Consider the following 14,663-nt stretch of genomic DNA (forward strand, 5'->3'; position numbering starts at 1 on the left):
TCCATCCCTATTTCCTTCATTGTCTCATGAGTTGGCTGGCTTTCAAGCCAGGAGCTTCTCATAAGCAAAGCCCGAGTAGTTTGGGCAGATACTGGGAAAAGGATGAAAGCTTGAGTAAGGCTTATTTAACTTGTTAGCAATTGTGGTCCACAGGGAGTAGGTGGGCATTGGAATCATGGGCTAAAATGAAGCCTCACTGAAATACGTAGATGCCACTTGCCATGACATTCACATTTACTACAAAGTAATTATGTGTGTGTGTGTGTGTGTGTGTGTGTGTGTGTATGTATATGTACACTTCCTGGGAACCGTATTGTGAACTGGGTGGATCTATTTATTTTTCTTTCCTTTTTTCAATTCTTACTTTCATTCAGAAAATCGGGAAATGAATTTTCTTTTATGATTTTAATCATTTCTTTGCCAGTGTTGAGTATAACACATTGATATAAAACTCCCAAACGTGGCCATCTGAGCACTCTGCCAACCTGGCCCACCTGCAGAGCTTTGCCTAGAAGCTTTGTCGTTTATAGAACTTAGCTCGGGCAACGATATCATTGACGAAGTCATTGTCTATGTCTGCCGGAGTGGCAATTGCTTCAACTCCTGACTTAAAAGCTGAGAGACCACCTAAAATGAAACACAGAGAGTTAGGCTCAAATGTTAACTTTCAGCAGAAATAAGCAATGAGCATTGCCAAGATGTTAGCTCTCCAGGCAAATCTTCCAAAGCAGGCAATCCCAAATCCTCCTCCTTTTCTCATTTTCTGAAAGGACATGCTACCCCAAGAATCACTGGGAAAATTCCAGATTGCTTTCTTTCTCTTTTTCCAAAGTCTTTTGTTTTTCTTGTTGCAAAAATCAGATTTGCTTTTTTATGTAATCCAGGCCTGGCAGAACTAGACCTCCAGTTATCCTCTGCTGAGAATGCTTGTAACATTCTCTCATTTATTGAATAATTCACTCATTTATTCACTCACTCATTCATTCAGGAAATGTTTTCAAGCCACCTACTGTGTGCCAGGAGAGGTGCCACACTGACTGCAAGGTACCCAAGACACACCTATTTCTTTGGGTATGTGTACATATGCATGTGTGTGCTGTTTTACCCTAGAATTTTATCTTTAGTACTTAGGTATATATTTAACATAATTGTGCTCTGCTCTCATACCCAGAAAAAAAGATGCCTGGTCCTGATTCCTGCCTTCAAGGACCTTGAAATAGAGAACAGACACAGTTCTGATTAAGCCATTAGAGTGTGGAGGGCATAACATGGGCCAATCGGAGGTAAATGTAATAGGAATTGATGTGGTTGGGTATGAAGAGAGAAGGAACCAGAGAGCCTAAGAAAGCAATCTGGTTTTCTGGCTGGGATGACTGACTATATTATGGTGCCTGAAAGACACCTAAAATGCAGAAGAAAGAACAAATTTATAGTGGGAGGCTAGTGAGTTAATTCCATCTGGGAGATGCTGACCTTAATGGGACCTGTGGTCAGCCAAGCAGAGATTTCCGCTTGAATATATAGTACCTGAAGTCCTGAGAATACTCACAGAGCAAAAGTTTGTTCAGACAATTTGGAAAGTTGTTGACAGTTTCTTTTTTTTCTTTTTTTTTTTTTTTTTTTTTTGAGACGGAGTTTCGCTCTTGTTACCCAGGCTGGAGTGCAATGGCGCGATCTCGGCTCACTGCAACCTCCACCTCCTGGGTTCAGGCAATTCTCCTGTCTCAGCCTCCTGAGTAGCTGGGATTACAGGCATGCACCACCATGCCCAGCTAATTTTTTGTATTTTTAGTAAAGATGGGTTTTCACCTTGTTGACCAGGATGGTCTCGATCTCTTGATCTCATGATCCACCTGCCTCAACCTCCCAAAGTGCTGGGATTACAGGCTTGAGCTACCGCGCCCGGCCCGACAGTTTCTTATTACAGGAAAAAAACTATGAGAGGTAGACAAACATATTCTTTTTTTTTTTTTCTGTTTTTTTTTTTTTTTTTTTTTTGGAGGGGGAGGGTCTCATTCTGTCTTCTGGGCTGGAGTGCAGTGATATAATTAATGCTCACTGCAGCCTCTCAACCTCCCAGGCACAAGCAATCCTCCTGCCTCAGCCTCCTGAGTAGCTGGAACTACTGGAGTGTGTCACCATGCCCAGCTATTTTTTTTTTTTTTTTTTTTGTAGAAACAGGGTCTCACTATGTTTCAAGGTATCATTCAATGGCTCAATAAACAATGAATAAGAACCCCAACATTCTGCAGAAGGGGAAATGGAGGTTGGGGATGGAGGGCCACTCAAAGTAACTCAGTGGTTCAGAAAATGCAAATGCAGCCTCTAGACATCTCCTCCCAGGCCTACTGCTGACCCTGTGGAAATGCTTCCAAGGAGTCTCGGGTCACACTTCAGTGGTCTCATTCATTGCTCATTTAAACAGAGTACTTAGAATACAGCCTACCTTTGAGGTGCTGAGCCACACTCCACATGGGGAATTTTTTCTGGATTGCCTTAATTCCATCTGTTAGAATCCCAGCAGCCTGTGACAGGTGTTCTTTGCTGTCCCAGGTACCAACAGGGGAGTACTTTTGTTTGTCAAGCTAGAAAATTCAGATAATAAAGTCAGCATCTGGATGAGGTAACATATTTTTCTGCCATTCCTAATTTCCTCTCCTTATATTCAAGTCATAGATACCAGCCTTTACTCCCAAAGAGTCAATTCTACTGTTCTTTCTTTCATAGAGATGAGAGTTAGAGAAATGAAGTAAGGTTTGGGAGAAATGGACATGGCACAGTTTTAACTGAACATTCTAATATACAAAAAAAGAATTTAAAAGTTGTTGTTTTTTTTTTTTTTTGAGGCGGAGTTTCACTCTTGTTACTCAGGCTGGAGTGCAATGGCGCAATCTTGGCTCACCGCAACCTCCGCCTCCTGGGTTCAGGCAATTCTCCCGCCTCAGCCTCCTGAGTAGCTGGGATTACAGGCACATGCCACCATGCCCAGCTAATTTTTTGTATTTTTAGTAGAGACGGGGTTTCACCATGTTGACCAGGATGGTCTCGATCTCTTGACCTCGTGATCCACCCGCCTCGGCCTCCCAAAGTGCTGGGATTACAGGCTTGAGCCACCGCTCCCGGCCCAAAAAGTTGTTTTAAAACAACACCCAAAGTCTAGACCAGGCGTCCCCAAACTACGGCCGGGCCCGCGGGCCGCATGCGGCCCCCTTAGGCCATTTATCCGGCCCCCTGCCGCACTTCAGGAAGGGGCACCTCTTTCATTGGTGGTTAGTGAGAGGAGCACAGTATGTGGCAGCCCTCCAACGGTCTGAGGGACAGTGAACTGGCCCCCTGCGTAAAAAGTTTGAGGATGCCTGGTCTAGACATTTATGACTTTTATAGTAAGAAATAATTATTTAGCTAATTCAGTTAAAAATTTGCTTCTAACTGGGAAGACTAGAAGTCTGTATTTCTACAGACAATTTAAAATCCATCCTGGAAGCAAATATCCAGATAATTTGGATCCCTTTCTTCCAGTTTGCCCAGAGGAACAAGTTGTTTCAAGTAGGGCTTAATTGTATAGTCTTTTTGATCCACATGGATGAAATTTACTACTTCATGAACCCCAAGAGAATACTTGTAACAATAATGCTGTTTATAAGACTTTCTCAGTTTTAGTATATTACGTATTATTTATTGCAGAATGGTAGGTATGAAACTCCTAAAATACTTTTTAAAAGATATCTAATAAAGAATAAGCCTTGAATGAAATATAAAGATGTGTTACAGAAGTCTCAGATCAAATTATTCTGGAGTGGCCTGGCACAGAGGCTCACATCTGTAATCCCAGCACTCTGGGAGGCCGAGGAGGGTGGATCACCTGAAGTCAGGAAGCTGAGACCAGCCTGGCCAACAAGATGAAATCCCATCTCTACTAAAAACACAAAAATTTAGCTGGGGGTGGTGGTGCATGTCTGTAATCCCAGCTACTCAGGAGGCTGAGGCAGGAGAATCACTTGAACCCGGGAGTGGAGGTTGCAGTGAACCGAGATCATGCCATTGCACTCCAGCCTGGGCAACAAGAATGAAACTGTCTTAAAAAAAAAAAAAAAAAAAAAAATTATGCTGGAGTACCTGTAGCCAGGTAGCAGGGTATTTTGGGGCTTGGAAGCACTGCAGATGGATTTCTAGTTGGGGTTGAGCTTCTGAGGAGGGATGAAGTGGGGTGGATAGAGAGTTTCTAGCTAAATACCTGCATCAAGCCAAATTTAAGCCCCCTGTGGTCCCAGCCATCTTGCAGGACAGCTCCACCATGGCTTTCCCTGGAGATAATGGCTGCGATGATAGCAGGGTCCACACAGTGTTTCTGCCCGACTTCCTTGATCAGAGTCTGGTAAGGTTTTATGGCCCTCAAATCCATCTCAGCAAACATTTCAGAACCACGGATCCCTACGTAAATAGAAAAGAAACTGTTTTTCTGGGCATGAGTGGGTGCCTGAAGTGAGTCCCTTCTACTCAGGAGGCTGAAACAGGAGGATCACTTGAGCCCAGGAGGAGTTAGGAACCAGCCTGGGCATCATAGTGAGAACCCATCTTTAAAAAAAAAAGAATTTAAAATTAAAAAAAGAAAAGAAACTGTTTCTTCTACTTGAGAAGAAAACCATTTTTAAAAATTTGCTAAGTTAGCCACAGCCTCTGATCACTGCTAGTGGCTTGGGACAACTATTCTAAGACATCCTTTTGATCTCTGACTGCAGAAACAGGTCCACAACCTCCAACAGGTGCCGCTTGTGCTCTGTTCCTCCTTCAAATTGCTCACACCTGTAATCCCAGCACTTTGGGAGGCTGAGGCAGGTGGATCACCTGAGCTCAGGAGTTTGAGACCAGCCTGGCGAACATGGTGAAACCACATCTCTACTAAAAATACAAACATTCACCAGACATGGTGGTAGGTGCCTGTAACCCCAGCTACTCAGGAGGCTGAGGCAGAAGAATCACTTGAACCTGGGAGGTGGAGGTTGCAGTGAGCCAAGAGCGTGCCATCACTTTCCAGCCTATGTGACAAAGCAAGACTCCATCTCAAAAAATAAATAAATAAATAAAATAAAATCTGCCACACTGATGCACTGGGAAACCTGTTGGACTAGGAGTCAGCCAATGTATGTTTTAGCCTGGCTCTGCCACTACCTGGTTCTATGCTACTGGGAAGTCTCCCCTTCTTGCTGAATCTCTGGGCTCTGATCTGTAAAATCAAGGGGTTGGGGTCTGATGTGATCTTGTGGTTGCTGCCAGCTCCAACACCCTAAAATCAGGGTAACATGATGAAGAAGACTTTGGAACAGGATTACAGAAGAGGGGAGTTGTGAAGAGCATCCTGGCTTCCTTCAGATATGCCTGCTGTAACATGAAGCAAACACAGTAGCACCACCCAGAAAACAAAGCCAGAGTCAAGCAGTAGTTTATTCAAGCAGTAGTTTCAATATGTGGAAATAAACACAGCTGAACAAGGTTTGGAAAGAATAGGGGTGGAAAATGAAAAGAAACGGATTGTTAGGTTGGTCAGGATTGTGTTTTTTGTTCATTTTTAATTTTGATACTATTGTCATAATGATGATGATACCTTTTCAAAATTAAGTCAGTTCCTAAGAAAGAATCTGCAAATGATCAAAGGGGGAAAGCCAAACGTTTGCTTTGCTTTTCGCTTACCACAGTTCATCACACTGTTTGCATCACAGGTGGCTCCAGAGGTCTTCATGGTCATGATGTCCCCGTAGCAGCCGTGGTAAAGGCGCGGATGTAGGTGAGGGTTCATTGAGTGAGTGAAGGGGTACGAGCCCCTGGAAGTGCCTAGGAGGCAGAAGCGTAACTCACATGAAGCCTGTGAGAAGATACTGCTTGGGTAGCTGCAATGAACATCACTAAACCAAAGGTGAAGGCCACAGACAGAACTGCCCAACTCCCTTGTTGCCATTATTTGTTCATCAGAGAGAAGTTCCCCAATATCCACTCTACTCCGATCTTTTGTTTTGTTTTGTATCAACACAGCACTTAATACTAAAACACTATGCAAAATATTAGGACATTCATCTCTCTTTTTTTTTTTTTTTGAGACAGAGTTTCGCTCTTGTTGCCCAGGCTGGAGTGCAATGGCATGATCTCGGCTCACCGCAACCTCTGCATCCCAGGTTCAAGTAATTCTCCTGCCTCAGCCTCCCAAGTAGCGGGATTACAGGCGCAAGCCAGTGCAGTGGCATGATCATAGCTCACAGCAGCCCCCAGTACCTGGGCTCAAACATTTGCTGAGAACCCCAGCTTCCTGAGTAGCTGGAACCACAGGAACACACCATCATGCCTGGCTTATTTTATCTTTTTGTAGAGATGGGTTTTTGCTATGTTGCCCAAGCTAGTCTCAAACTCCTGGGCTCAAGCAATCCTCTCTTCTTGGCCTCCCAAAGTGCTGGGATTATAGGCACTGTAGTCATACCATGCTATAGTCTCACTCAGTATTAAAACTGACAGAAGGTTTTTCAGCAGGAACCTTGAGAGTTTTGTTTTTGGCCTTTTTTCTTTCTTTCTTTTTTAAGATTTAGGGGGTACATGTGCAGGTTTGTTATTTGGGCCTATTGTATAATACTGAGGATTGGCCTTCTACTGATCTTTCACCCAAATAGTGAACACAGTACCTCTTGGGTAGTTTTTCATTCCTTGCCTCCCTCCCTCCCTCCTTCCCTTCCTCCCTCCCTCTCTCCTTTTAGAATCCCCGGTATGTGTTGTTTTTCAATCTCTTGACCAAAAGCCTCAGTCTTCCAAAGTGCTGGAATTACAGGTGTGAGCCACCACGCCCACCTTGTTTTGAGAGGAATTTTAAAACACTTCTGACACAAATGTTTCAGGGGATGTGAACATCTGGATTAACAATTTGCCTTTGTTTAGAAAAATAAGAAAGAAGGGTGCCATAGCAATTTAAATATATTCTTATTTTATATCATTTACCATGAAGCTGAGTTCCTATGTATGTCTATTTAATAAAATTAGAAGTAAAAATTGAATTTGCCAAAATAATTTAAGTCCAATCTATTCTTGTTTTTTGTTCTGTCATTAAAAAATGAGTTTCTAGGCTGGGCGCGGTGGCTCAAGCCTGTAATCCCAGCACTTTGGGAGGCTGAGGCAGGTGGATCACGAGGTCGAGAGATCGAGACCATCCTGGTCAACATGGTGAAACCCCATCTCTACTAAAAATACAAAAAATTAGCTGGGCATGGTGGCGCGTGCCTATAATCCCAGCTACTCAGGAGGCTGAGGCAGGAGAATTGCCTGAACCCAGGAGGCGGAGGTTGCGGTGAGCTGAGATCGCGCCATTGCACTCCAGCCTGGGTAACAAGAGCGAAACTCCATCTCAAAAAAAAAAAAAAAAAAAAAAAAATGATTTCTGTAGGGAGCTGGAGTAGCACACCCCCTCACGGCTGCTGTGAACTTTGGTTGAACTTCAGGGAAGTGAAACCACAATAGGAGGATGTGTATGTCTCAGAGAAGAACAGAAGGACCTAGAGAGATAACTAGCTTTCGCTGACCTTGCTGCAACATAGTTTTTAGCTGAAGTATGTTAACTGAAGTAGGAGAATAATAACCACAGGCTGTTCTAAGTAACGGCACCCTCCCTCTGCTATGTGCTTTGTGAACATATAAAATAAAGTATGCTGAGCTAGGTCAGGGCCAGACAGACTGACATCCTCACCTCCCGGACCGCCTGGTCCAGGTTTTTATATCTCTCTGTCTGTGTCTGTGTCTTTCCTTATCCCCTACTGTTCCCTCTTAGGTCCTTAAACCCCTGTGCAGTGCAGGAGGCAGCACATGTTTCTGTCCCAGTCTCCCTGTTAAAGGAGAGGTAGAGCTTTTGCCAAAGGAGATACAAGGTTATTTTCTGTAATACTGAAAAGCTCATTCTAATGGCTTTGAGGACTGTTAACTTGAACCTTAAGAATCCAAATATTTGTTATTAGACAGTACTTTGGACTGGATGTGGTGGCTCATGCCTAGAATCCCAGCACTTTGAGAGGCTGAGGCAGGAGAATTGCTTGAGCCCAGGCTTTTGCAAAATGAAAAGCATAACGGCTTTTCATTTTGCTTAGGTCAAATGGCAAAACTCATTTCTACAAAAAACACAAAATGTAGCCTGATGTGGTGGCATATGCCTGTAATTCCAGCTGCTCAGGAGGCTGAGACAGGAAGATTGATTGAGCCCAGGAGGTCGAGGTTGCAGTGAGCTTTGATGGTGTCACTGCATTCCAGCCTGGGCAATAGAACAAGACCCTGTCTCAAATCTAATATATATATATATATATATATATATATATATATATATATATATATATATAGTTAAAATGTTTGACATTTAAAAAAATAGAATCTAGCCACTTCTCCCACCTCTGTGACTGCCATGGTCCAGACCAGCATCACTGCTCATCTGGACTCTCCTAACAGCCCCCTAACTGACCTCACTGCTTCACTCTTGCAGCCCATCCTCTACCTAGTAGACAGAATGACCCTATGGGATATGCATGGGCTGCTATCAGTCTTCTCTCTTAACCTTCCAGTGGCTTTCTCCCTCTTTAGGGAACAGTCAAGTCCATCCTGCAGCCTCCAATACCTACTAGATCTAGCCCTCTGCTCCTGTTCCCACTTCTTCCCTTTACCCACTCTCCTCCAGCCACATTCTTCTTTGCACTTATCCCTCAACATACCAGGCACGTTTCAGCCTTGAAGCCTTTATGTTTGTGCTTCCTTTTGCCTAGAATGCTATTCCTTCAGGTATCTACATGAGTCTGCCTTCAGGTCTCTGTCCAAGTATCACCTTATCAGCAGAATATGTAAACAGTTTATAGACAAAAAATGAAAATGGTTTTTAAAGATATAAAAGATGTTAAACCACACTCAAAAGAAGAGAAAGGTCACATGAAAACATTATGACAGCATTTTACAACTCTTTAGTTGGCAAGAGTTCAAAGCTTTGGCAATATGCGCTGTGGGAGAGGTTGTGAGGAAATAGACTGTCTCATGCACTGCTGTGGAACACAGTTTTGTGATAGGCTGCTCATTTCAGCACCGTTTATAACAGCAAAGGACTGCAAACAACACAAATGTCATCGATGTAGGGACTGGTTGAGTAAGTGAAGCTACATCCATAGTGGAGTACTATGCAGCTGTGAAAGGAATGAGTAAGACCTGGATATACTCCTGTAAAATTCTCTCCAGGGACAGAATACTATTTATAGAACTGGACTCTTTGTGTAAGAAAGGGGAGAAAATACAATTGTCTATTTTGTGTGAATTGCTCATATCTTCAAAAGGAACAATACAAGGATGAACAGGAAACTAATAAAAATTGTTAGTTATGGGGAGGGAAAGAGGAAGTTAGAGGGAAAAGGGATAGAGGATAGACTAATTGTATCTTTTTTAAAGTTTTATTTTGGAACCATGTAAATGTTCTCATACATTTAAAAATTAAATGAAATAGGGAAAAAGGAATCAAAAAAGAAAAACAAATGAACATAACTCCATATCAAATTAAAAGATTAATAAACACATAGAGCATAATTATCTCATGTGACTTTAAAATATATCCACATGTATAATGCTACATAGAAATACATCCTATGAACATAAATACTCACAAGAAAATCTTAAATTATATTGACTATCTCATTATTGATTGATAATACTGTCATAGTTATTTTGACACTATTGTATGTAAATAAGTAATTTACTTATGTAAATTAGCATTATTCACAAATTGCATATGTAAATAATGCTAATGTCTAATGTCATTAGACACTACTATATGTAAATGAGTAACAATGCTAATGTCATATTCATTTTCCAGTTTCAAGATAGTATTCTCACAGGATTTTTAGTGTAAGATAGCAGAAGTACAAATATAAAACTGATGTAAAATGTTTGCATTCCTTAATATAAATGTGAAATATCTTAATGCATAATTGTTTTTATTTTTTAAATATGTATTTTCTATTTCCTGCCACTGAAAACATCTGAAAGAAATTACAACTCCATAGCAATGGAGCACTCCTACTTCTCATACTGTGGTTTCTAAATGCCATTGTCTGCTAAGAGGAACCAGTGCTCCTCAGGATAATGGCTGATTGCTGGCCTGGGGCAGGAAACGTTCAAGATGAACCAGGAACAATTTTTTGTGCTAGAGCTGGTCCTTATATGTTAGAAACACATAAAAACTTTTTACAGGTGAAATGTTTTTATCTTCCTTCCTTCCTCTCATTTTTTCCCTCTCCCTTTTTTCCTCTCACTCTCTTTCTGCCAATTCATCTCACTAGAAGATAAATTTCATTAGGTCAGATACTAGATGTTTTTCTTTGCTATATCCTCCTCAGCACCTGTAACAATGCTTGGCACAAAGTAGACATTCAATAAACATTTGCTGAATGGATGAATGGATAGTTGGATGGATGAAGGAATGAGTCAGAAAGGGGTTGTTTAAATTATCAAATTATCTGGATCAAGTGTCCATATATTGACAGGTTCAATATCCTTTCACTGGGAGGCAGTCTTTGCCAGGCTCACTGAGTGGCCCACAGACCACAGGCATCCAAGCTACCCAGGATGCTTATTAAAAATGCTTATCACTGGGCTCTTCACACCAGATCTACTGAACCAGAATCTTGCAGTATAAGGCCAAAGAACCTGCACTTTAACCAGCATTCCCAGTTGACTCTTACAGATAAGTTTATGAACCACTGCTTTAAGGGAAATGGAATATGACCATGGGCCCTACACTGCCTGTGCAGGCATTATAAGCACACAGGTGCTTTTTAAATTAGAGTCACCTTTCAGCTATACACAGCTAATATGGTAGCTCATAATCAATCTGCTGGCTATTTAACTCTGCTCTCACCTGGGAATTTTAAAAGGAGCAAAAATTTAAAACTATGTTGCCCTGCTTTTGACCATAAGTAACTGGAAATTAGTTTTGGGTAGCCTTGTTTTTCCAAATTTAGAATTAAACATTTTAGAAACACTTTCTTTTCAGTCATTATTCTATAATTAAAGACAACTTGAACATTGCTCATAATGGCTTTTCATTTTGCTTAAGTCAAAGCTTTAACATTTTCTTATTCAAGATCCTTTACCAACTCACCAACCTAACTTTCCAGCCTTCCCCCCAGAAATCCCCTCTTCTGTCCCTGGCCACACTAACCCAAAGACTTTTCATTCATTTCTGCCTCTGCTCTTTTCCTGAAGTCATTCTTCCTCTCCAGCAGGCTCTTCTCTTTTCTCTCTTTTTTTTTTTTTTTTTTTGAGACGGTGTTTTGCTCTTGTTACCCAGGCTGGAGTGCAATGGCGCGATCTCGGCTCACCGCAACCTCCACCTCCTGGGTTCAGGCAATTCTCCTGCCTCAGCCTCCTGAGTAGCTGGGATTATAGGCACACGCCACCATGCCCAGCTAATTTTTTGTATTTTTAGTAGAGACGGGGTTTCACCATGTTGACCAGGTTGGTCTCAATCTCTCGACCTTGTGATCCACCTGCCTCGGCCTCCCAAAGTGCTGGGATTACAGGCTTGAGCCACCGCGCCCGGCTTCTTCTCTTTTCTTATTAAATCACCAAGCATTCTTCAACTGACACATCCCCCCAAAAAGCCTTTCATGTCTAAGTATCCTAGCTGGATGTGAGCTCTTCCTCCCAAACTCCTCCCAGGCTAGTGCTTTTTTCCCGCCTGTTCACATTTAACTCTCATCCACTGCTTGGCATTGATAATTTTCTCTTCATGTGTTTTGCTTCCAAGGCCCTGTTCCAGATAGCTCTCAGTAAGATATCAAGCCTGATAGGTATATTGTCAGACAGGAAGTAAGCAGATCAATAAATACGAGATTATTTGAAATTCCCACAGGATTATTTGATCCTGTTTTTCACCTGCTTAGCAAGCAGAACATGCTGTTAATTATAGAAATAATAGTTGATTAATGGCCAAGCTGGTCAGAAAGAGAGCCCACTTTCATTGCTCTTTCTGATTCATGATTGTGCTGGAGGTTTTCGTGGACACCCTGTGAACAATGCTGAATCTCAGCCAATGACTTACCAATGAGGGCAATTAGTCCCCAGAACACCACAGAGGACAGCATGGTGGGGAATCTTATCTTCCAGGACCTGTTCTGATTTGACATAGAAACTGGTTAATTTTAAAACTTGAAAGTTTCCTAAAGAAAAATTTGCTTTCATATTTTAAAAAATGCAGAGTTATTTCCAATTCAATACTCATTTTCCAGTTTCAAGATAGTATTCTCACAGGCTCAGTACATGGTTTGTTGGATCACGCTCTTTCCTAAGTATAAACTCCCAGCTCTCTTCAATCCAATTTCACATTGACACGGGCTATGCATTTCTTCTTACTTATGCAACCAAATATACACTTCTATCCCATCTCTAAGCTTGGTGACCCCACAATTTTGTTCCCTTTCTTTAAAAAAAAAATACTGATCCTTTCATTCTAGTTACTTGCCCTACCTTTGCCTTCAAGGATGAGTTTTGGTTTTTTATTTGTTTGTTTAGAGATGGGATCTTGCTCTGTCACCCAGGCTGGAGTGCAGTGGTATAATCATAGCTCACTATGGCCTCAAGCTCCTGGGCTCAAGCAGTCCTCCCATCTCAGCCTCCCGAGTAGCTGGGGGCCACATGTGCATGCCACCATGCCTGAGTGTTCCCATTCTCATACTGGGGTCTCCATAAGGAAAACAAAATAAAATAACAACAGGAGCATCAGAGAACATAACTTAGAGGAGGTTTCCTGTTTTCCATTTCTTCCTCAGTCAAGTCTATTCTTGGTCTCATTGAAATGGTAGCTTTTAAGTTTCACAAGATATAAGAAAGCCAGCACTAACCTTGTTTGCAACCTTACAGAGAAAATCCCTCCTCTCTGTCTGCAAAGGTCTTCTGTACTCAGCAGCAAACTGCACTTCAAGCTTTCACAAAGCAGTGGCCTTTGTCCTATAACACAGGTTTAACAATTGGAGAATCCATTAGTCAGTAGATCACTGCGCACCTGGCTTCAGCTGAGTAGATATCAATGGGGTTCTACTGCTGTTGAGGAAACTTTTAAAGAACAGCATGAAGACTCACCTGACTTTTCTAACCTTCGTCTTGTACCAACGATCATTAGAGGAGCTTTATATATGGTTTAAAACCCTCTCTTTAAACCACTGACCTCATTAGGCCTGGTTATAATAGTACTTTGGACTTAGGTGACCCCATTAATAAGAGGATTTCAAAGAGTTTATTAACCACTATTAATTAATTAACCTAATGAACCCCCAGGTTGCTGAGGAGGCATATTTTGATAGATTGTTTCTAGGTATCTAAAATTATGCCAAACAGCTTCTAAATTTGTGAATAAAAAGCAGATAATTTGCTTTAAAAAGATAACAGGAAATACTAGCAATTGTTATTCTTGAATTGGTTATTTACCTGAAATGCTGAGTCTCCTGCTCTTTGTTCCCCATTCCAATGTCACATGATCCCCATACCAATATGGCACATGATCTCAAACCACTATGCCACATGGTCATGACAGGTGAACTTGGCTCCTTACTCCAATCCCACTTCCGACAAACGGATGCAAGTGTGGCCTCCTGCTCTGGGACATCCAATTGCAAAGGATATGGGAAAAAAGGATTTAGCCTGGGATAAAAACTTCTTCTAGGAGAGAGTATCTTTCTTCAGGCTTATGACCAGAGGAAGAGAGGAAGCGCATTGTGCAGGAAATGGAAAGGACATTCTCGAAACAGGCAAAGTACATTGCCCTGAGGAGAGAGAGAAGTCTGGTCTGGGTCCTTCCATAAGCGTAGCAAGTTTCTCAGTCTGCACGCAATCCTTCCCCACATCCACCAAGTGAAGAAAGGTGCAAGGCAGCTGTATGGGAAATGGGAAGACAAAGCCACAGGCAACTTTCCAGCTCCCTGGCAATGAAACAACAACCTCCACTCCCAGGAGAACATGCCCTCCCCAAGCTGAGGTCTGCACAGTCCACTGGCATTCACTTCTGCCCTGCCTGCCTTCCTGCTTGTAGAACAGACTGCCATGGCACAGCCTCTAGCCTTTGTTCTGAGCCAATGGATGATTCCCCGCTTGACTCTCAGGAAAGTGACCCATGGAGGGTCTGCTCCACCACCATGAACACTGCAGTCAGAACGGCTCCTGAATAAGGGATATTGCAGGAGTCTAACTGCCCTGAGGCAGGCCTTAGAAACACACAGACTATCGTGCCCATGACCCACTTCACTACAGGATGAGTAGAGCCACTTACCTGGGCTTCCAGGCTAAGTGCAATAAGAAAGTTCAAGAAAGGGAGATTAAGAAGTTAAGAAAGAATTATAAGTTAGGTAAAAGAGAGTAGGTGGAGGCTGGGGCTGTCCGTACATGTACTGGAGGAAGAAAGTGTTAATAACACATTTAAAGCATTGTTGAATGTGAAGAATACTTATCTTTCTGCTCTCAGTTAGCGGGGCTATGAGTCCTTCTAGGTATGGGGGTCTTAATGGTCAGGATGCTGCAACTCAACCAATCGTTTTCAAACTGATGTGAATTGTTCTGTTCACTCAAACTGTGAGAGAACGATTGAACATTTATTCGACAGGCAACATTTGTCAGGTTCCTAT

At 42.2% G+C, this 14,663-nt stretch overlaps 1 protein-coding gene across 2 annotated transcripts; it reads right to left on the minus strand.

Moving 5' to 3' along the window:
* Positions 1-396: 396 nt before the first annotated feature.
* Positions 397-13,075, minus strand: LYG2 (lysozyme g2). 2 transcript variants are annotated; one of them, XM_003941303.3, is made up of 6 exons: positions 12,891-13,075; positions 12,092-12,159; positions 5,689-5,829; positions 4,235-4,431; positions 2,447-2,585; positions 397-627 (listed from the first exon to the last, which is right to left on the minus strand). In XM_003941303.3, the coding sequence occupies exons 2-6, from the start codon at positions 12,132-12,134 to the stop codon at positions 509-511; spliced, it is 639 nt and encodes a 212-aa protein (XP_003941352.1). In that variant the 5' UTR covers positions 12,135-12,159; positions 12,891-13,075; the 3' UTR covers positions 397-508. The 2 variants fall into 2 exon arrangements, with proteins under 2 accessions (XP_003941352.1, XP_039316800.1); XM_039460866.2 differs by having other exon boundaries at positions 12,092-12,164.
* Positions 13,076-14,663: the final 1,588 nt, after the last annotated feature.

This window comes from Saimiri boliviensis, chromosome 1 (genome assembly GCF_048565385.1).
Source record: "Saimiri boliviensis isolate mSaiBol1 chromosome 1, mSaiBol1.pri, whole genome shotgun sequence".
NCBI classification, from domain to species: Eukaryota; Metazoa; Chordata; class Mammalia; order Primates; family Cebidae; genus Saimiri; species Saimiri boliviensis.